At 38.3% G+C, this 24,300-nt stretch overlaps 1 protein-coding gene across 1 annotated transcript in view; it reads right to left on the bottom strand.

The window, feature by feature from the left end:
• Nucleotides 1-24,300, bottom strand: part of TPPP (tubulin polymerization promoting protein) — a 156,786-nt gene that overhangs the window by 130,138 nt on the left and 2,348 nt on the right. Inside the window, exon 2 of the mRNA XM_053714346.1 lies at nt 23,522-23,637. Coding sequence (XP_053570321.1) covers nt 23,522-23,603 — 82 coding nt within the window. The 5' untranslated portion in view covers nt 23,604-23,637. The remainder of the gene's footprint in view (nt 1-23,521; nt 23,638-24,300) is intronic.

Consider the following 24,300-nt stretch of genomic DNA (forward strand, 5'->3'; position numbering starts at 1 on the left):
TACCTCTGGGTGAAGAGACCATTCGCCCGGATGTAACGTCTGGCAACTGAGATAATCCGCTTCCCAATTGTCAATACCTGGGATGTGAACCGCAGAGATTAGACAGGAGCTGGATTCCGCCCATACAAGTATCCAAGATACTTCTTTCATAGCCTGAGGACTGTGAGTCCCACCTTGATGATTGACATATGCCATGGTTGTGACATTGTCTGTCTGAAAACAAATAAATGATTCTCTCTTCAGAAGAGGCCAGAACTGAAGAGCTCTGAAAATCGCACGGAGTTCCAAAATGTTGATTGGTAATCTCGCCTCCTGAGATTCCCAAACCCCCTGCGCTGTCAGAGATCCGCATACAGCTCCCCAACCTGAAAGACTCGCATCTGTTGAGATCACAGTCCAGGTTGGATGAACAAAAGAGGCCCCTTGAATTAAACGATGGTGATCCAACCACCAAGTCAGAGAAGATCGAACATTGGGATTTAAGGATATTAATTGTGATATCTTTGTATAATCCCTGCACCATTGGTTCAGCATACAAAGCTGGAGAGGTCTCATGTGAAAACAAGCAAAAGGGATCGCGTCCGATGCAGCAGTCATGATACCTAGAATTTCCATGCACAAAGCTACCGAAGGGAACGATTGAGACTGAAGGTTTTGACAAGCTAAAACCAATTTCAGACGTCTCTTTTCTGTTAGAGATAAAGTCATGGACACTGAATCTATTTGGAAACCCAAAAAGGTTACCCTTGTCTGAGGAATCAAGGAACTCTTTGGTAAATTGATCCTCCAACCATGTCTTTGAAGAAACAACACAAGTTGATTTGTGTGAGATTCTGCAGAATGTAAAGACTGAGCAAGTACCAAGATATCGTCCAAATAAGGAAATACAGCAATACCCTGTTCTCTGATTACAGAGAGAAGGGCACCGAGAACCTTTGAAAAGATCCTTGGAGATGTTGCTAGGCCAAACGGAAGAGCAACAAACTGGTAATGCTTGTCTAGAAAAGAGAATCTCAGGAACTGATAGTGATCTGGATGAATTGGAATATGAAGATATGCATCCTGTAAGTCTATTGTAGACATATAATGCCCTTGCTGAACAAAAGGCAGAATAGTCCATATAGTAACCATTTTGAAAGTTGGTATCCTTACATAACGATTCAATATTTTTAGATCCAGAACCGGTCTGAAGGAATTCTCCTTCTTTGGTACAATGAACAGATTTGAATAAAACCCCAGACCCCGTTCCAGTACTGGAACTGGCACAATTACCCCAGCCGACTCTAGGTCTGAAACACATTTCAGAAACGCCCAAGCCTTTACTGGGTTTACTGGAATGCGTGAGAGAAAAAAATCTTCTCACAGGCGGTCTTACCTTGAAACCTATTCTGTACCCTTGTGAAACAATGTTCTGAATCCAAAGACTGTGAATCGAATTGATCCAAACATCTTTGAAAAATCGTAACCTGCCCCCTACCAGCTGTGCTGGAATAAGGGCCGCACCTTCATGCGGATTTAGGAGCTGGTTTTGACTTTCTAAAAGGCTTGGATTTATTCCAGACTGGAGAAGGTTTCCAAACAGAAACTGTTCCTTTAGGGGAAGGGTCAGGCTTCTGTTCCTTATTCTGACGAAAGGAACGAAAACGATTAACAGCCCTATATTTACCTTTAGATTTTTTGTCCTGAGACAAAAAGGCTCCCTTCCCCTCAGTAACAGTTGAAATTATTGAATCCAACTGTGAACCAAATAATTTATTACCTTGGAAAGAAAGACAAAGCAACGTTGACTTAGAAGTCATATCTGCATTCCAAGACTTAAGCCATAAAGCACTTCTAGCTAAAATAGCTAAAGACATATACCTGACATCAATTCTAATTATATCAAAAATGGCATCACAAACAAAGTTATTAGCATGTTGAAGTAGTTTAACAATGCTATAAGCATTATGGTCTGATACTTGTTGCGCTAAAGCCTCCAACCAGAAAGTGGAAGCTGCAGCAACATCAGCCAAAGAAATAGCAGGTCTAAGAAGATTACCTGAACATAAATAAGCCTTCCTTAGAAAGGATTCAAGCTTCCTATCTAAAGGATCCTTAAAAGAAGTACTATCTGCAATAGGAATAGTAGTACGTTTAGCAAGAGTAGAGATAGCCCCATCAACCTTGGGGATTTTTTCCCAAAACTCTAATCTATCAGATGGCAAAGGGTACAATTTTTTTAAACCTTGGAGAAGGAGTAAATGAAGTACCCAGACTATTCCATTCCCTAGAAATTACTTCTGAAATAGCATCAGGAACTGGAAAAACTTCTGGAATAACTACATGGGGTTTAAAAACTGAATTTAAACGCTTATTAGTTTTAATATCAAGAGGACTAGACTCCTCCATATCTAATGCAATCAACACTTCTTTAAGTAAAGAACGAATAAACTCCATCTTAAAGAAATATGAAGATTTATCAGTGTCAATATCTGAGGCAGAATCTTCTGAACCAGATAGATCCTCATCAGAAATAGATAAATAGATAAATAGATTTAAAAATTCATCTGAAATATGAGAAGTTTTAAAAGACCTTTTACGTTTACTAGAAGGAGGAATAACAGACAGAGCCTTCCGAATAGAATTAGAAACAAATTCTCTTACATTAACAGGAACATCCTGAACATTAGATGTTGAAGGAACAACAACAGGTAATGGATTATTACTAATGGAAACATTATCAGCGTTTATCATGACAACTAACATAAACTACAGCCGGAGGAACAGTTACCAAAAGTTTACAACAAATGCACTTAGCTTTGGTAGAACCAACATCAGGCAGTGTCTTTCCAGAAGTAGATTCTGATCCAGGGTCAGGTAGTGACATCTTGCAATATGTAATAGAAAAAAAACATATAAAGCAAAATTATCAAATTCCTTAAATGACAGTTTCAGAAATGGGAAAAAATGCAAAACAAACAAACCTCTAGCAACCAGAAGCAACAAAAAAGTGAGACTGAAATAATGTGAAAAAAACTGGCGCCAAGAATGACGCCCACATTTTTGGCGCCAAAAAAACGTCTGTAACACACATGCGTCAAAAAATGACGCAACTACGTGAAAACTTCCGGCGTCAACTATAACGCCGGAAATGACAAAATTTTTGCGCCAAAAAAGTCTTGCGCCAAAAATGACGCAATAAATTGAAGCATTTTCTGCACCCACGAGCCTAACAGCCCGCAATTTAGAAAAAAAGTCAAATTGACATTTTTAAGGTAAGAAAAATATTTATTCATATGCATTTTCCCAAAAAAATGAAACTGACAGTCTGAAAGAAGGAATACTGATTATCCTGAATCATGGCAAATATAAGTTTAAAACATATATTTAGAACTTTACATATAAAGTGCCCAACCATAGCTTAGAGTGTCATGAATAAAATAAGACTTATTTACCCTAAGACACTCATCTACATATAGTAGATAGCCAAACCAGTACTGAAACGAGAATCAGTAGAGGTAATGGTATATAAGAGTATATCGTCGATCTGAAAAGGGAGGTAGGAGAAGAAATCTCTACGACCGATAACAGAGAACCTATGAAATAGATCCCCTAGAGGAAGATCATGGTATTCAAATAGGTAATACTCTCTTCACATCCCTCTGACATTCACTGCACTCTGAGAGGAAAACCGGGCTTCAGCCTGCTGCGAAGCGCATATCAACGTAGAAATCTAGCACAAACTTACTTCACCACCTCCATGGGAGGCAAAGTTTGTAAAAACTGAATTGTGGGTGTGGTGATGGGTGTATTTATAGGCATTTTAAAGTTTGGGAAACTTTGCCCCTCCTGGTAGGAATGTATATCCCATACGTCACTAGCTCATGGACACTTGCCAATTACATGAAAGAAATCACTAAGGGCTCGCTATCACTAGCTAAAGTTATACTACAAAAAGCACAGACCCCCCCACTCCCCCCATATACAGCTCAATGGCATCTGGAACTAGGCACAACCCTAGACACTACACAACACAATGGTTACAAATTTTCCAGAACACACGTACCTCCTACACTTCCCCCAGAGTTATAGAGCTCAACTATAAAGTTTTACTACGCTGGTACTTAACGCCAACTAGGCTGAATAACATTTACCCTGCCGCTTCATCATTTTGCTGGAGAGGGTGCAATGGGCAGGGCACCATGTTACACATGTGGTGGACATGCCAAAAACTGGACCCCTTTTGGCATGGTGTAGAGTATACCTTGAAAAAATTAGCTGAGGCAGACTTTTCCCTAAACCCTAAGCTAGTCCTCTTAAATGAGACCCCGCCACTTAAATGCATAATTAGAAAGACATTGATACGCATAGGCCTTAATTGTGCGAAAACCCTTATTGCCTTACACTGGAAGTCACCATCAACACCAACACCAGAACAATGGATAAAAAAAACAGACGAGATGCTCTCATGTGAGGAATATGGCTACTACAAAAGAAACAAGTCTGCATTTTATGCAGATCTCAGGTTTTACTGGGACTCTATCACCCCAAAATAGTAAAATCCTAACATATTGTGCGATTTAGCAGATATATTGGAAAATAAAACTACCCACAAGATTTACATATTCCCAGGGCTTAATGGATACAGGCACAGAAATAGAGGTTAACAAAGCCTAACTATGCACCCCAAATCCAGAGTTGTCTCTTCATTAACCCCCCACCCCCTCTCTTCTCATTTCTCCTCTCCTTTCTATTATTGTTTACCATTTATTGATATGCTAAATTTTGGTTTTACAATGTTAGTAGGTTTTAAGATGTGAAACTACAGCATACAGAGACTTTACACTACCTACCACGAAGTGTGGGCATGCTTAACTTTACCACCCTTTTGGGGTAAATCAGAGGAGACATAAGTCTTCGCTATGGGTTTCAACGAGCCCCGAAAGGTGAGAACTCTTGAATTGATACATATTTAGAACCACCTCTGGTTGATTATTCAGCCATACAGAAATAGTGGACTTAGTTTATTATATATGAGGGAAGTGGAAGTCTTCTCAGTTCTCTGTAAACATGACTCAATGTTTGTGAAATTATGCTTATGTCCTATTTTACTGTAATGTTTACTACTGTAAAACCAATAAAAAAGCTATTGTTAAAAAAAAAAGACGTACCAGGCTTATTCCATTCCTTAGAAATAGCATCAGGAACTGGAAAAACCTCTGGAATAACCACAGGAGGTTTATAAACAGAATGCAAACATTTACTAGTTTTAATATCAAGAGGACTAGTTTCCTCCATATCCAATGTAATCAACACTTCTTTTAACAAAAAACGAATATACTCCAATTTAAATAAATAAGATGATTTATCAATGTCAATATCTGAGGCAGGATCTTCTGAATCAGATAGATCCTCATCAGAGAAGGATAATTCAGTATGTTGCTGGTCATTTGAAATTTCATCAACCTTATGAGAAGTTTTAAAAGACCTTTTACGTTTATTAGAAGGCGGAATGGCAGACAAAGCCTTCTGAATAGAATCAGAAATAAATTATTTTAAATTTACAGGTATATCTTGTGCATTAAATGTTGAGGGAACAGCAACAGGTAATGAACTACTACTGATGGATACATTTTCTGCATGTAAAAGTTTATCATGACAACTATTACAAACCACAGCTGGAGGTATAATCTCCACAAGTTTACAACAAATGCACTTAGCTTTGGTAGAACTGTTATCAGGCAGCAGGGATCCAACAGTGAATTCTGAGACAGGATCAGATTGAGACATCTTGCAAATGTAAGAGAAAAAAAAACAACATATAAAGCAAAATTATCAATTTCCTTATATGGCAGTTTCAGGAATGGGAAAAAATGCAAAAAAAATAGCCTTCTGACATAGAAAAAGTCAAGAGGCAAATAGGAATGGGGTCTAAAATAATGAAAATATTTGGCGCCAAGTATGACACACAACAAACAGAAAAATATTTTTGGGCGCCAAAAACGTCCGGAAACGACACACTAGTGTCATAGATGACGCAACCTTGTGAAAGGACCCGGCGTCAACTAAGACGCCGGAAATGACGAATTTGCGTCAACGAACGTAACTTTGCGCCAAAAAAAACTTAGCATTTTGCGCCCTCCTGAGCCTAATTCTGCCGCGAATTTGAAAAATGACAGTCAATTGAAAAAAGACTACACCCCAGGTAATAAATACATTTCTAAAAAATGCATTTCCCAGATATGAAACTGACAGTCTGCAAAAGGAAATATGCTAAAACCTGAATCATGGCAAAAATAAGTACAATACATATATTTAAAACTTTATATAAATACATAAAGTGCCAAACCATAGCTAAGAGTGTCTTAAGTAATAAAAACATACTTACCTGAAGACATCCATCCACATATAGCAGATAGCCAAACCAGTACTGAAGCAGTTATCAGTAGAGGTAATGGAATATGAGAGTATATCGTCGATCTGAAAAGGGAGGTAGGAGATGAATCTCTAGGACCGATAACAGAGAACCTATGAAATAGATCCCCGTGAGGAAAACCATTGCATTCAATAGGTGATACTCCACATCCCTCCGACATTCACTGTACTCTGAAACGGGCTTCAAAAATGCTGAGAAGCGCATATCAACGTAGAAATCTTAGCACAAACTTACTTCACCACCTCCATAGGAGGAAAAGTTTGTAAAACTGAATTGTGGGTGTGGTTAGGGGTGTATTTATAGGCATTTTGAGGTTTGGGAAACGTTGCCCCTCCTGGTAGGATTGTATATCCCATACGTCACTAGCTCATGGACTCTTGCCAATTACATGAAAGAAATTAATAAATATTAAGTCCTGTGAGTGCCTCTTCTTTATTTGAAGTTTATATATATATATATATACTGTATATATATATATATATATATATATATATATATAGACACACACACAAAACGTCAAATGAAAAATAAAGAGCAATGTTAGACTTGAAAAAAAAATAGAAGATAAACTGATTCTAATATTTCTACAAATTGTGTTGTATTTTGCCCAGAAATCAACTTCACCCAGCAGTGATTCAAACCTTATCCCAGCTGATGAGTGGCAAACACCACGAAGCAGGTTGTCCTGGGATGGTTCTGAATCACTGCACTAACCCTAGCTAAACTTATAAATAAGCTGTGTGAACAGCGATGCTTTGGTGTAAAGGGAGTCTGCGTTAAAGCAGACTTGAAGTAAAAAAGTCTGTCATTGTGAACCTCATTTGCATATCTTATCCAGAATCCTTTGCTGCATTGGTAACAATGTAACTCAGAGGTTTTCTGTGGGAAAAACAAGCCTTCTGACCTGTCTAGATTTGTTAATGAACTACACAATGAGTTATTTTCTCTATATTTTGTGCATAGTGGAGGATTTTAAACTCACTTTTTGCCTCCCCCTAATTTTAAATGTGTGGTACAAATTTTAACAAACATGTAACACCATTATATCTGGTAGTCCTATCCATCTGATAAATATATGGAAGAAAGCTTTCATCTTATGTTCTCCCACTAACATTAATAATAGTTCCAAAAGTGTCTCACTTTTGCCAGCGTGTATGTGTGTGGAGAGAGAGAGAGACAGAGAGACAGACAGAGACAGAGAGAGAGACCGAGAGAGACAGAGAGAGAGATAGAGTCTAAAAATGCAGTTAAAAAGTACCAAGTATAGCAACCTGGACATTCCATAGCATCCATTTTGCAGGCAGATTAAAACTATAACATTTCATGAAGGAATGTTTTAATTTTTCTTTTTTTTTCTTTTTTTGTGTAATACAATATGTTTTTCAGAAAAATGTGATACCCTGGATTAAGCTCAGTATAACACATAAACATCTTGACTAATGTGCAGATAGTTATTCTACTAGAGATATAAAGACTTTTTTTTTCATTGGAGAGAAGTAAACCATTTTATCAGGGGTTTTTCCCTTTTCTCTTTTTCCTAGTGTTATTAGCAAGTGATGTTTTTTATTGAACCAATTAAGTTTCAAGTGAAACACTAGAACACATACTAGATAGTGTCACTGTCTGATAATAGTATATTGTACTATACAAGAATAGCTGTCATTGTGCATTATTTACATAGCATTAGCTTTCCCAGTGTTCTGTTACATTTTAAATTTGTAAAATTCCAGTAAATACAGTTAAAGTCTAACAAAAATGTATATCACAATGCCAAATTGTAAACCAATGACTTCAGGTGTACAACTGGCAAATCATTTGCACTGCAATTCATTGGAACATGTTAGAAAACTTGAAACCATTGAAAATGGCTGTCCTGTTGGAAATATTGCACACACAAAAGCCTCAAATGTAAAAAGCCAGATGACATGATGAGACACTCTATTTCCTGCTCCTATAATTAAAACTACTGAATTTATTTAACAATATTATTATTAACATCAGCAAAGTAAACCTTAACAACTTTTTTCATTTTCCACTGTGCATGAGAAAATTTGGAAGAAAATCTTGTGGCTTACGGTGGACACATATCAAAATTAGCAGACAAATCCTGCCACTTCTTTGAAGATAAATAACTCAGAAAATAAGTCAAATGTACAAGCTTTATAAAAAAAAATATATATATATATCAAAATTTCTCCAAATGAGTTATTGTATTCCATAGTTATAAGGCTTTGAAAAAAACAGGTAAAGAACATTTACATAAAAGCTAACTTAAAGGGACACTGAACCCAAAAAAATTGTTTTGTAATTCAGATAGAGCATGCAATTTTAAGCAACTTTCTAATTTACTCCTATTATCAATTTTCCTTTGTTCTCTTGCTATCTTTATTTGAAAAAAGAAAGCATCTATGCTTTTTTTGAGTTCAGTACTCTGGACAGCAGTTTTTTATTGGTGGATGAATTTATCCACCAATTAGCAAGGACAACCCAGGTTGTTCACCAAAAATGGGCCGGCATCTAAACTTACATTCTTGCATTTTAAATAAAGATACCAAGAGAATGAAGAAAAGTTGATAATAGGAGTAAATTATAACGTTGCTTAAAATTTCATGCTCTATCTGAATCATGAAAGAAAAAAAATGGGTTCAGTGTCCCTTTAAGTGAAGGGAGCTCCTCAGTGAGAGTGGAACCATTTAGGGATTAATCACTCTGAATAGGTGTAATGGGAGTTAGGCTGAGCTGGTAGTCAGACGAGCCAGGTCAGGAGTCAAAGCGAGTAGTCAGACAAGCCAGGGTCAGGAACACAAAGATCAGCGGAGTCAGGAACAAGGCAGGGATCAGGAACCAGAAGGGACGTCAAACAAGCCAGATTAAAAACAGAATCATGAACACAGAAAATCACAGAGAAGTCAGAGACAACGCAAGGGTAGAATGAACTGATGCACTTTAAATAGTAACTGATGACATCATAATTCTGGGACTTCAACCTGTCTCTCACTGATGATGTTCTTAAGTTTGGCCAAAAGAGGGAGCCTGGGTGTAGTGAGCAGCATTACACACTCTGTTTCAGGCAAGGAGAGAACAAAGGTGAGTGAAATGGCAGCTATAACTAAAAGCTGCAAACAAAAAGCAAAGTCAGGTGAAACCCTGACAGTACCTTCACCTCAACAACCCCTCCCCCGCAAGAGGACAAAAGGCTTATCAGGGTAAAGGGCATGGAAGGCACAGAGGAGGGTGGGAGCGTTAACCCAAGAACGGTCCTCCGGACCATAACCCCTCCAGTGAACCAAATACTGTACGCGACCTCTGGACATATGAGTCAATAATGCTGCTGACCTCATATTCCTTATGGTTATCAATAGAAATATGACAGGGATAAGGCAACACAGTAGTGAACCAATTGCAAACCAATGTTTTCAAGAGGAAGACGTGAAATACATTGGAGATGCGCATAGTAGGAGGAAGGTCAAGAGTGTAGGCAACCGGATTGACCCGTCGGAGTACTCTAAAAGGCCCTAAATAACGGGGAGCTAGTTTATTGGAAGGTACACAAAGGTTCAAGTTGTGGGAGGACAGCCAAACCCTCTCCCCAACCTGGTAGGTAGGTGTGGGTAGATGCCTACATTTAGCCTGCATTGACAGACGAAGGCAATCCTGAATCTGCACCAAAGTGGAACAGAATTGCCGAAGATGCTCCTCCAAAGCTGGAATACCCTGAGACATGAACAAATCAGGCAACAAGTATGGTTGAAACCCATGGTCCGCCATGAACGGGGACAACTGGGAGGAAGCATTGATTGCACTATTACGAGCAAACTCCGCCGAAGGTAACAGGTCAAATCAGTTATTGTGGTGATCTGAGACATAGCAACAGAGGAACTGTTGCAGAGCTTGGTTAGACCGTTCCGAAGCCCCACTGAATTGAGGGTGATAGGCAGAAGAGAAGAAAAGCTGGATTCCCATTTTGGCACAAAAGGAGCATTAAAAAAAGGAGCATTAAAATCAAGAGACAAACTGGCTGCCGTGGTCTGATATAATCTCCTTGGGTAACCCACGTAAATGGAAGACCTCCCAGACAAAATATTGAAGCAAGCTCCTGAGCGGTAATGCAATGTGACATTTTAGAAAAAAATGGTCAACAACCATCAGGAAAACAGTATTGCCATTGGAAATAGGAAGGTTGACAATAATAATATTGTTAAATAAATTCAGTAGTTTTAATTATAGGAGCATGGAAAGATGTGTCCAAGGACGGTCACCATTAGCAATAGGTTGGAGAAGACCCACAGGAAGACGTGGAGGAGTCTTATTCTGCACACAGACTGAGCAGGAGGCAACATATGCAGCAACATCAGAATGAAGACTTGGCCACGAGAATTGTTGAGTAACAGACCAAATCATTTGGTTCTTTCCCGGGTGACCTGTAGCTTTAAGATAGTGGTAAGTGTGCAATAGTGTGGTGCGAAGATTCTCAGGTACAAAGCAATTGACACTAGGTTTCTCTGGAGGGGCATTGGTTTGTGCAGCCAGGATATCCTCCCCCAGGAAGAAGTCAAATTGGTATGTATGGTGGTCAAAATATGGTCAGGAGGTATAACTGGAGAGGATACAGACTCTTCCTTAGTGAAAATTGTCAAGAGAGGGTACCAGCCCTAACATTCTTACTACCAGGCAGGTAGGAGACCACATAATTGAACCAAGACAAAAATAGAGCCCATCTGGCCTGTCTTGGCGACAAACATTTAGCTTTGGATAGGTAAGTCAGATTCTTGTGGTCAGTGAGGTTGAGCACCGGTACGCTAGTACCTTCAAGAAGGTGCCTCCATTCCTTAAATGCTAAAATTATGCCAGTAATTCCCTGTCGCCAATTTCATAATTGCATCCACTGGGGACAATTTCTTAGAAAAGAAACCACACGGATACAAGGAACCCTCAGGCGTAGGACGTTAAGACAAGAGGGCGCGTACTCCTGTCTCAGAAACATTGACCTCTAGAATGAAAGGCAGAGCAGGGTTAGGATGAGCCAGAACTGGGCGGCAGTAAAGGCAGTCTTAAGACTCTCAAAGACCTTATTTGAAGTAGGTGACCAATGCAGTGGATCATTCTCTTTATGGGTCATGTCCGTGATAGGTTTAACCAAGGAAGTTTTTAATAAACTTTCTATAGTAATTGGCGAAGCCCAAAAAACGTTGACTAGACCGAAGATCAACTGGGCGAGGCAACTGCAGAACTGCAGATAACTTGTCAGGATCCATAGAGAACCCTGCAACGAAATTACATAACCTAGGAAGATTACTTGAGTTTGGTGGAACTCACATTTCTCGAGTTTGTAAAACAGGCCGTTTCTGAAGTAATGATGAGCCTCAAGTGTGGGTGAGTGTATAAGAAAGTTGTCTAAGTACACCACAACACACTGTTGCAACATGTCTCGTAGGACATCATTAAAGGGACATAAAACCCAATGTTTCTTTCTTTCATGATTTAGATAGAACATAACATTTTAAACAACTTTCTAATTTACTTCTATTATCAAATTTTCTTAGTTTTCTTGTTATCCTTTGTGGAAAAGCAGAAATGTTAGCTCAAGAGTGTGCACGTGTCTGCAGCACTATATAGCAGCAGTTGTTCCACAATGTATTACATTAGCAGGGGCACTAGATGGCAGCACTATTTCCTGTCATGTAGTGCTTCATGCATGTGCACGCTACCTACCTAGGTATCTCTTCAAGAAAGAATAACATTAGAATTAAATATTATATTTATATTTTTTATAATAGAAGTAAATTATCCTCTATCTGAATCATGAAAGAAAATTTTGGGGTTTAATGTCCCTTTAATGAATTCCTGGAAAACAGCAGTAGCATTGCATAGGCATTGCATAGGCCAAAGGGCATTACAAGATATTCCAAATGCCCGCTACTGGTGTTAAATTCTGTTTTTTATTTGTGGTCCTCTTTGATTCTAGATTGTAAGCTCCTCTCAGATCGAGTTTAGAAAAAATGTAGCTCACTTGAGGCAGTCAAAGAGTTCTGTGATGAGCGGAATAGGTTAAGCATTTTTAATGGTAGGGCAATTAAGACCCCTATAATAGATAGAAGGTCTTCACTCACCAGTCTTCTTCACGAAGTAAGAAGCCATTCAGCGCGATAGGGCATTGGCAACATACTCCTCCATAGAACTATTCTCCACAACAGACAGAGGGTAAACCCGACCCTGGGGAGGAATGGCTCTGGATTTCATGTCTATGGTACAATCGTAAGACCGTTGAGGAGGCAACGTACCAGTCCTGCACTTTGTCAAAAATGTCTTGGAACTCTCAGTACTCCTCTAGCAATCGAGATAACGAAGAAGTGCACAAGACTTTGACTGGTTTCTGGAGACAAGTAGAAGTACATTGCGGGGACCATGACAATATTTTGGACCTACGCCAGTAGAGACTGGGATTGTGCTTTTGAAGCAGGGATAACCCAGAACAACTGGAAAATGCAGAGAGGTAATCACCTGAAACTGGAGAGTTTCATAATGTAGAGCCCCAACAGACATAGGTAACAGAGCAGTTACATGAGTAACAAGTGTGGGCTAAAGGGGCCTGCCATCAATAGCCTCAATAGCAAGTTTAGCGGACTGAGGTAGTACTAGAATGTAGTGGTTTGATACAAAAGCACTGTCAATGAAATAGCCCACAGCACTGGAGTCTACAAGGGCATGGGTGACTATGTATATGTGTGTATTTTGTGAGTAAAATGTGTGTATATGTGTGTGTGTCTGTATGTATGACTGTGTGTGTATATATATATATATATATATATATATATATGTGTGTGTGTGTGAGTGCATATGTGTATGTATGAGTGTGTGTATTGTTAATGACTTGGAGCAAGGATTAAATAGCAACAGATGATACAAAGTTGTGTAAGGTCATTAGGTCAATGCAGGATGAAATTGCTTTACAAGGGAATCTACAAAAAATAGAAGAATGGACTGGGCAGGTAAATGAAAAAATGTGTTTTAATACTGGAAAATGCAAGGTTCTACAGTTTAGAAGTAAAAATTAGCAGACAACCTATTATTTAAATAGACTAGACTTAGCAAAACAGAGGAGGAAAGGGATTTGGCAGTATTTATAGTTAATAAACTAAAGATGGGTGCACAATGCTGGGCAGCGGCTTCTAAGGCGTCTAAGATTACTAGCATCTATTAAAAGAGGCATTGATGCAAGGTAGGAAAGTATAATTCTGTCACTATATAAATCCCTGGTTGAATATGGAGTACAATTCTGGAGCCTAATCTCAAAAAAAGATATTGCAGACTTAGAACAAGTTCAGAAAAGGACCACAAAACTAAGAAGGAAAATGGAGAATTTAAGCTATGAGGAGATGTTAGCCAAACTGGAAAAAAAAGGTGCTTGAGAGGTAAGATTATTACTTTATATAAATATTTTCATATTCAGAGATGGCAGAAGCTCTGTTTATTCCAAGAAAATCGTTTGTGACAAGAGGTGCTGGTGGAAAGGAGATTTAAAATATCATAAATGCAGCCTCACTATTTCTTGAGAAAATAATTAATTTATTACCGGAAGATAAAACAAAAACAATGTTTCAGGCCATATGAACCCATAAGCCCGCCCATCAACTGATTACATCACACACTTCTATTAACCCTTAACTATGCAGAGTAATCTTAAAGAACATTTCAAAGAGAGAGTGCTATATAGTCAAATGCATATACAGTATATATATCCCCTCTATTTTATGGGTTAATCAATCCTTCATCCTTATAGGGAACATACTGTATGTAATAAGAATATACAACCCAAACAAAATCAATTTTCTTTTCATACAAAACAGTTAGATCCCATTCTTTATTCATGCCATTCAGAATAATAGTACCTACTTAATTCAAACATCCAAAATGCCTCACATTGTTTTCTTCCCTATCTTTTTGGTTAAGGAGTGTCTTCCGCTTAGCTTACGAGACAGCGGAACATCATCCTCCTGAGAGGATAACGGCTCATTCCACTAGAGTAGTAACTTCCTCTTGGGCCTTTAAGAACGAGGCCTCTATGGATCAGATTTGTAAGGCGGCTACCTGGTCCTCCTTACATACTTTTTTCTAATTTTTACTAGTTTGATGTTTTTGCTTAGGCTGAAGCAGCTTTCAGGAGAAAAGTTTTGCAGGCTGTGGTGCCCTCAGAATAGGGTCAGTCTCTTCCTTTTTGTTCCCTCCCGTTATTAATTCAGTGTCCTCTGGAGCTTGGGTATAGTTTTCCCAACAGTAGGGAATGAAGCCGTGGACTCTCCCTATCTTAGGAAGGAAAACATAATTTATGCTTACCAGATAAATTCCTTTCCTTCCGGATAGGGAGAGTCCACGGCCCCCGCCTGTTTTTTCTTGTCTAAGGGCGGCCCCCTATTATTTATCTTATTCTTCTGGCACCATTTATAACCTGATATTTCTCCTACTTTTCTTTGTTCCCTCGGCAGAATGACTGGGGTAATGAGGAAGTGTTAGGGATATTTAAGCCTTTGGCTGGGGTGTCTTTGCCTCCTCCTGGTGACCAGGTGTTGTATTTCCCAACAGTAAGGAATGAAGCTGTGGACTCTCCCTATCCGGAAGGAAAGGAATTTATCTGGTAAGCATCAATTATGTTTTCCACTGCATTTCAGCCCTGCCACAAAAGGACCTGCTGACATGTCAGTGATTCTCTGGTTAATCCAGGTGTCAGTGTTGACAAGGACAAGGCTGGAGACCACTCTGTCATGCTGATTGAGTTAGTGTAACTCGTTTCTGACAAGAGCAGAAATCTGAACTCTATAAACTTGCGGATAAACTTTGTCCAAACCATTCTGCAGAAATTGTGAAGTCTTAGAAATTCTAAAAGAATGCCAGGAAAAACCATGATCCAAACACAAAATATAGGCCTTCCAAACCTTATGATAGATCTTTCTAGTCACAGGTTTACGAGCCTGTATCAAAGTCAATTACAGACTTGAAAAAAAACCTCTCTCTAAGAACTAACCATTCAATCTCCATACCATCAAGATTAGAGATTTGAGATCCTGATGAAAAAACAGACCCTGAGACAAAAGATCTTATCGCTGAGGAATTGGCAAAGGTGGATAACTGGACATCTAGACCAGATCCGCAAACCAAGACCTGTGGGACCAAGCAATCAATATCACTGATGACCCCTCTTGTCTGATCCTGGCAATCACCCTTGGCAGAAGAACCAGAGGAGGAAAAACATAAGCTTGATGAAAAGACCATGAAGCTACTAGAACATACACAAAGCCCACCTGAGGCTCTTTTAACCTCGCAAAATACCTGGGAAGTTTGTTGTTCAACCAAGAGGCTATAAAATTTACCTCTGGGAGACCCCAAAGATCCACAATATGATTGAAAACATCCAGATGGAGGGACCATTCTGATTCCCAATTGCTCACCCCTGGAATATAAAATTCAGGTATTAGACAACAATTGTCCTCTGGCCAAGAAATGGTTCAAGGAACTTCCTTCATGCCTAAGGAACTGTGGGTTACCCCATGATGATTGATATGTGCTACTGCTGTAACACTGTCTGACTGAAAACACAGATAAGGTTCCCTTTCCAACAAGAGCCTTGAAAATCACAGAGAGTTCCAAAACATTTATTGGTAACCTCACCTCCTAAGGAGACCAAACACCCTGTGCTCTATGAGACCCCCAAACTGCACACTAGCCTGAAAGACTTGCATCGGTTGTGATCACAGTCCAGATTGGACGCACAAAAAAAGCCCCCTGAATAATAGACTGAGGAGCCAGCCTTCAAGACAGAGATTGTCTAGTTTTGGAGTCCAAACAAATTCTCTGAGAAAGCTGCGCATGATCCCTGTACAATTGCCGGAGCATGCAAAACTGCCTCATGTGAAACCGAGCAAACGGAATAGGTTCCGATGTGGCAATTATTAGGTCTAGAACTTGCATATAAAGAGCTACTGAAAGACACAGAACAGACTGAAGAATTGAAAAAGCTGAAATCAGCTTCAACCTCTTTTGATTGTTCAAAGAGAGTCTCTTAGAGACTGAATCTATTTGAACTCCCAAAAAAGTGACTCTGGATTGGGCAATAAGAGAACTCTTTGGACTCTTTGGAAAATTGATTCTCCAACCATGCTACTAAAGAAACAACAAACATCTATTGGTGTGAGATACTGCTAAATGAAAAGATGGAGCTTGTACCAAGATATGTTCCTGGTAAGGAAAAACTGAAATACCCTGGGCACTGACAAGAGAGAGCCCCTTTGAAAAAACTTTGGGAGCAGTAGTCAGACCAAATGGTAGTGCAAAAAACTGAAAATGTTTTTCTTGGAATGCAAACCTTCGAAACTAATAATGATCATGACTAGGAACATGAAGATAGGCATCCTTTTAATCTATTGGGACATAAACCTTGCTGCACAAAAGGTAAAATAATTTGAATAGTTTCCATGTTGAAAGTAGGAACTCTGAGAAACTTGTTCAGAGCCTTTAAATCCAAAAATGGTTTGACAGCCCCTTCCTTCTTTGGAACAATGAAGAGATTTGAATAGAAACACAATCTTTGTTTAAAAATTGGAACTGAAACAATGACTCCCATGGATTCCAAATCCACAACAGACTGAAAAGAAGGCTTTTGCTTTCAAAGGAGTCTTTGGAACACAAGAAAGAAGAATGCATCTTTATGATGTCAATAACTGCATAGCAAATGAAAGTGTTAGCAAATTTCAGCAGACCCAAAAGGTTAAGAAAATCTTTACTAGCAGAATCATTTTAAAACTGCTCAGAAAGATTATCCAGCCAAACAAAAGGAGGCTGCAGCAGCACAGGCAACACTAACAGCAGGCCTAAAAAGAAAACCTTCTTGCTGAACAGTCCTTCCTATCCATAGGATTCTTAAATTAAGAACTGTCTTCCAAAGGAATAGTAGTAAGTCTAGCCAAAGTAGAAATAGCCACATCTACTTTAGGAACTGTCTCTCAAAGCTCAATATTAGAGACTGGAAAAGGATACATCTTCTTAAAACTAGCCGAAGTATTAAAAGGGCTGCTAGACCAATCTTTAGAAACTATCTCAGCATTAGGAACAGGCAAAACCTCTGCAGACTTAGCAGAAGGTTTAAAAATCAAATTCAAGTGTTTAACAGACCTATCTTCAAATACCTTAGGATCTTGAAAACCTAAAGTACATAAAACCTCTTTCAATAGGGAATTAATATGATCCACTTTAAACAAAAAAAGAGGATAGCTCAGAAACAGACTCTTGATCATCAGATAACTCACTCTCTGTGGATGAATCAGCTGAAACCAGGATCTGGAACATTATCTAATACAGGCTTAGAGCTAGTAGAAGGGAAATCATGAACTGACCTTTAGAGCTTACCTGAAGGAGGAATAGCCGCCAGCATTTCGGATACAGTGAAGCATACAAAATCCTTGAACCCTGAAGAAAAAATTGGAAGAACTCCCCTGTGTAGAACAAACAGTAGGAGGGCAGACATCTTTAGAAACAAGATCAACATTAGGAATTTTAGAATGCATAATAACATTTAAACAAGGATTCCACTTCTGAGCAGGAGGCAATACATCAATATGTTTACAATATAAACACTTCACATTGATAGGAAAGTGTTCAGATCAGTTAGCTTCTAAAGAGGTTTCAGGGGCAGACACTGAAGGCTCCAAGATTAGTGAAAAACAAAAAAAATTTATAAAAACACAACGATAAGGCTATATTCCCCTCTCCATTACAAGTATTAACAAAAAATAGCAAGGCCTTAGAGCGCTAACCCGAATGTACAATAAGTAATCTAATAGGGTGTTCAATCTGAAAAAGGGAATGAGCGCGTAAATGGCAAGATTAAATGGCCTAAAAACATGCCAAAAAACCTGTACACCAAAAAACTCATGTGCGCTACACCGAACGGCCAACGTGCGCTAACCTGACTAGTCCATATGCGCAAACTCAATAGGCTGACGCACGCTAACACATTTAAAGAATAAGCACTCAAATAAAAAGGGAATATATCCTTATTAATAAAAGGCGACACGAAATAAATATATCCAATATCGTCCCTAGGCTACAGAGTACAAAGATGTACAAACTAAATAGCCCAACAGGCTTATATGAGTGCCGGAATAAGGGAAAAAAAAAGTAAGAATGTACTTACCCATAGGCACTAAGCTACTGGAAGATAAGATGGAATCCAGTAGAAAGTCAAACCAGTGCTGAAACATAACAGCAGGGGATATATGAATATGCTGAAGACCCAACAGAGGAGGCAAAGGACAGGTACCTGCGACACCCGTGGCAGACTTATGACTAACTTCCCCACAAGGTATAATTGTGCCAATACCCAATACTCTCATTACATCCTTCCGCCAATCAGCAGCACTCTAAGGGGAAAATAGGCGTCAACTCAGCTTGAGAAACCCTCTCACAGAAGAACATCTGGAGCACCTTCATTCTTCACCTACCTCCAGAGGAGGCAAAGACAAGGCTAGTTTCTAGTAAGGTGGGATGGGTTTTCTATATCTCTTGGGGATCTTTTCTAAGTTTTCAACCTGTGGACTTAAACATAACAAACCTGTGTGCAACTAGACCCTGTGGCATTTGGTCCATCAGTTAGGGGTTCAATTCCAACCCTACTTAGAAGGTAACCATTTTATAATGACATTACATAGAGATTTGGACAAATCATATCCATCAGACACAGGTTAAGTGTGTTAACAAACAAGCTATCTATACAAAAAAATATCTTCAGCAGACATTAGTTTCTACTGAAACCATATACAAAAATTAACTGCAAATCTCTTTGATAGATTAAGACATTTTACTATGAGCTCCAATAAATACGTATTAAAATAACAAACACAAAATATTGCAACATCAAAAGATAGTTTTTAAAACAAATTAATATCATTTTAACTGCAACTATTTTTCAATTGTCAAACTCCACCCACCATTCCTTTATTTTGAGGAGCCAATCCAGGCTTTAGTCTGCAGGCAGCCAGAGTAGCCATAGTCATAATGTTAATATATTGTTTTGCAGTTGTTATCAGCAAAAAACAATTAAAGATATGTAGCAGTCTTGATTAGTCTCTAGTGTGCATTTTATGTTATGTGAATTAGAAAACCCTCAATTTTCAGATCTAAATTACATGAAAAGAGGGCAAAATAAATAAATAAAATATATTGCAAAGTTGGCTATGTATAACTAAACATCTATACTATAATCGCGTTTGTAACGCGTCTGTCAGTGTCGCCAGTTGCGCACACATCCTCAAAGGAATGTTGACAGCGCGAGGCAAAAGAATTCACCTGGATGCAGCAAAGCTGCCCTGCCATTTTCGGAATCCACCGGGATGCAGTGAAGGCAAACAGAACATTACAAAAAAACCTAACCGCCCGCAATAAGTATTAAAAAAAAAAAAACTAACCGCCTGCAATAAGCATTAAAAATAAAAAACTAACCGCCCACAATAAGTATTACAAAAAAATTAACCTCCCGCAATAAGCATTAAAAAAAAAAAAATAACCGCCCGCAATAAGCATTAAAAATAAAAAACTAACCGCCTGCAATAAGTATTACAAAAAAATTAACCGCCCGCAATAAGCATTAAAAAAAAAAAACTAACCGCCCGCAATAAGTATTACAAAAAAATTAACCGCCCGCAATAAGCATAAAAAAAAAAAACGCCTGCAATAAGCATTTAAAAAAAAAAAAAAACTAACCACCCGCAATAAGCATTAAAAAAAAAAATAACCGACCACAAAAAAAACAACCAACATAATAAAATTATTAACCCCTAAATCCGCCAACCCCAACATCACAAACTACCTAATACATCTATTAACCCCTAAACAGCCATTAACCCACATCGCTAATTAACCTAATAAATCTATTAACCCCTAAACCGCCATTAATCCACATAGCAAATAACAAAATAAATATATTAACCCCTAAACTGCCAAGTCCCACAATGCAAATAACTAATCGCTAAACGCCCTAATTTAACACCATTACATAAATTAAAATAATCCTAAATTACAATTAAAATAAAAAACCTAACATTACTTTAAAAATAAAGAAAACTAAGTTTAAACTAATCTAAAATTACAGAAAATAAAAAAGGCTAACATTACACAAAATAATAATCCACATTGTGTCGCCAGTTGCGCACACATCCTCAAAGGATGTTGGCAGCGCGAGGCAAAATAATTCACCTGGATGCAGCAAAGCTGCCCTGCCATTTTCGGAATCCACCGGGATGCAGTGAAGGCAAACAGAACATTACAAAAAAACCTAACCGCCTGCAATAAGCATTAAAAATAAAAAACTAACTGCCCACAATAAGTATTACAAAAAAATTAACCTCCCGCAATAAGCATTAAAAAAAAAAAAAAAAAAAACGCCCTCAATAAGCATTAAAAATAAAAAAATAACCGCCCGCAATAAGTATTACAAAAAAATTAACCGCCCGCAATAAGCATTAAAAAAAAAAATAACCGCCCGCAATAAGCATTAAAAATAAAAAACTAACCGCCAGCAATAAGTATTACAAAAAAATTAACCGCCCGCAATAGGCATTAAAAAAATAAATAACCGCCCGCAATAGGCATTAAAAAAAAATAAATAACCGCCCGCAATAGGCATTAAAAAAAAAATAACCGCCCGCAATAAGCATTAAAAATAAAAAACTAACCGCCCGCAATAAGTATTACAAAAAAATTAACCGCCCGCAATAAGCATTAAAAAAAAAAAAAATTAACCGCCCGCAATAAGTATTACAAAAAAATTAACCGCCCGCAATAAGCATTAAAAAAATAAAATTAACCGCCCGCAATAAGCATTAAAAATAAAAAACTAACCGCCCGCAATAAGTATTACAAAAAAATTACCGACCACAAAAAAAAACAACCGACCTAATAAAATTATTAACCCCTAAATCCGCCAATCCCAACATCACAAACTACGTAATACATCTATTAACCCCTAAACAGCCATTAACCCACATCGCTAATTAACCTAATAAATCTATTAACCCCTAAACCGCCATTAATCCACATAGCAAATAACAAAATAAAACTATTAACCCCTAAACTGCCAAGTCCCACAATGCAAATAACTAATCACTAAACCCTCTAATTTAACACCATTACATAAATTAAAATAATCCTAAATTACAATTAAAATAAAAAACCTAACATTACTTTAAAAATAAAGAAAACTAAGTTTAAACTAATCTAAAATTACAGAAAATAAAAAAGGCTAACATTACACAAAATAATAATCCACATTATCCAAAATAAAAAAATTAAACCTAATCCCTATGAAAATAAAAAAGCCCCCCAAAATGAAAACACCCCCTAATCTAAGAATAAACTACCAATAGCCCTTAAAGGGCTTTTTGTAGGGCATTGCCCTAAAGAAATCAGCTCTTTTACAAAAAAAATAAAGCATGTCGCCCCCTAACAGTAAAACCCCCCCACCCACAAAACCCCCAAAATAAAAAAACCTAGCACTAAAAAAACCTTAACTACCCATTGCCCCTAAAGGGGAATTTGTATGGGCATTGCCCTTAAAAGGGCATTCAGCTCTTTTACAGCCCTTAAAAGGGCATTCAGCTCTTTTTCAATTGCCCAAATCTCTAATCTTAAAAATAAAAAACCCTAATACTAAGCCCCAAATAGGTACTCACGGTTTTTGAAGTCCGGCGGAGAAGGTCTTCTTCCAGGCAGGTCCATCATCTTCATCCACAGCGAAGGCGGCGCAAAGCGGAGATGCTGAGCAGTGTTCCCAGATGTGACAGTCCTAGGGGGCGGTTTCTGGCAGCGTGGAGGCTCCTCTTCATGCGATTGTCCACCGCACACTGAAGATTAAATGCAAGGTATCCCATATTTATTGGGGTACTTTGCATTCCTATTGGCTGACATTTTCACATCAGCCAATAAGATGAGAGCAAGTGAAATCTTATTGGCTGGTGAACAGCCAATAGGATGATAGCAACTGAAATATTATTGGCTGTTCACCAGCCAATAAGATTTCACTTGCTCTCATCCTATTGGCTGATGTGAAAGTGTCAGCCAATATAAATCTAAGGTACCCCAATAAATATGGGGTACCTTGCATTTAATCTTCAGTGTACAGTGGACGATCGCATGGAGAGGAACCTCTAGGCCGCCGAGGATCGCCACATCTAGGAACCCCCCTGTGGATGAAGATGATGGAGCCGCCTGAAAGAAGACCTCCGCCAGACTTCAGGAACTGTAAGTGCCTATTTGGGGCTTAGTGTTGGGGGGGGGGGATTTGGGCAATTGAAAAAGAGCTGAATGCCCATTTAAGGGCAGTAAAAGAGCTGAATGCCCATACAAATACCCCTTTAGGGGCAATGGGTAGCTTAGGTTTTTTTTAGACTTAGTTTTTTTTTTATTTTGGGGGGGGGTTGGTCGGTTGGGTGGGGGGTTTTACTGTTAGGGGGTACTTTGCAATTCTTATATGTAAAAGAGCCGATTTCTTTAGGGCAATGCCCTACAAAAGGCACTTTTAAGGGCTATTAGAAGATTATTGATAGATTAGGGGGTGTTTTTATATTGGGGAGATTTTTATTTTTATAGGGGTATTAGTTTAGGTTTAAATTTTTATTTTGGATAGCTTTGTTTATTTTTTTCAGTAATTTAAATTTTTTTATTTTTGTAACATTAGCTTGGGGGTTTGTATTTTTTTTAAAAATAGACTGCCCTCTGGGCAGGCTTATCGCCTAGTTTTATATAAAATCGAAAGGAGTTTACTTTCCCTTTAATTTGTATTGTAGCTTTGGCTAAAATTTCACATATATTATTATTGTTAAATATAAATTACCGGCATCTAAAAATCTCAAAATGTACTGAGACAAAATTGTTGAGCTATTCCACAGTAACAAGCATTTGAAAAACATGGCACCATTGACCAATAAACTAGAATGAAGTAAACAAGATGATTACTTATAATGTAAATTTCAATATTTCTGTGTTGTTACAAATTGGTCAGAAATTATAAGATTCATTTTTATTTATTGATAAAAAAAGACAACCATAATGCACAAAATTTACCTTCCAATGAGTCTGAAGGAAATGAAGATACTTCACGCCATTTAGAATTTGTGCACGACACACCATCTACGAAACGGGACATGGAATATTTAGACTTAGATGTCCCCAGTTTGGACCTAAAGAAATATGTGAAAGGTAATTAGAAAAAAAACCCATCATATTATAAATTATAATATTTATTTATGCTGATTAGGGACTATGGCATCTACTTATCAAGCTGTCAACTTACTTGCATTCGACGGCAACAATACACACGCCTAAGTTCGCCTAACATCGCTGCCGCGGACCTGAATACGTTCTCCAAAATTACCAAAAAAGATGTCAAAAAGCCGTGCACCAAGTACAGTGTGAAGAGCAGCGGACTGTTGTTAACTAACAGTCATTGATCTCGCTGCTCTTCGGCTTTTTCCCAGCTATATTGGTACCCTGTCACTAAACACCCACACTATACTATACTGTTTTACCCCCTATACCGCCGCTCCCGGAGCACACCGCAACTCTAATAAATGTATTAACCCTTAAATTGCCGCTCACGGACCCCGCCGCAACTAAATAAAGTGTTTAACCCCTAAACCGCTGCTCCCGGAGCCCACTGCCATCTACATTATACTTATTAACCCCTAATCTTCCGCCCCCTACACTGCTGCCACCTACATTATACGTATTAACCCCTAATCTGCCCCCCACACCGCCGCCACCTACATTATATTTATTGACCCCTAATCTGCCCCCCTACACCGCTGCCACCTACATTATATTTATTAACCCCTAATCTGCCC

Source organism: Bombina bombina, chromosome 5 (assembly GCF_027579735.1).
Source record: "Bombina bombina isolate aBomBom1 chromosome 5, aBomBom1.pri, whole genome shotgun sequence".
Classification (NCBI taxonomy): Eukaryota; Metazoa; Chordata; class Amphibia; order Anura; family Bombinatoridae; genus Bombina; species Bombina bombina.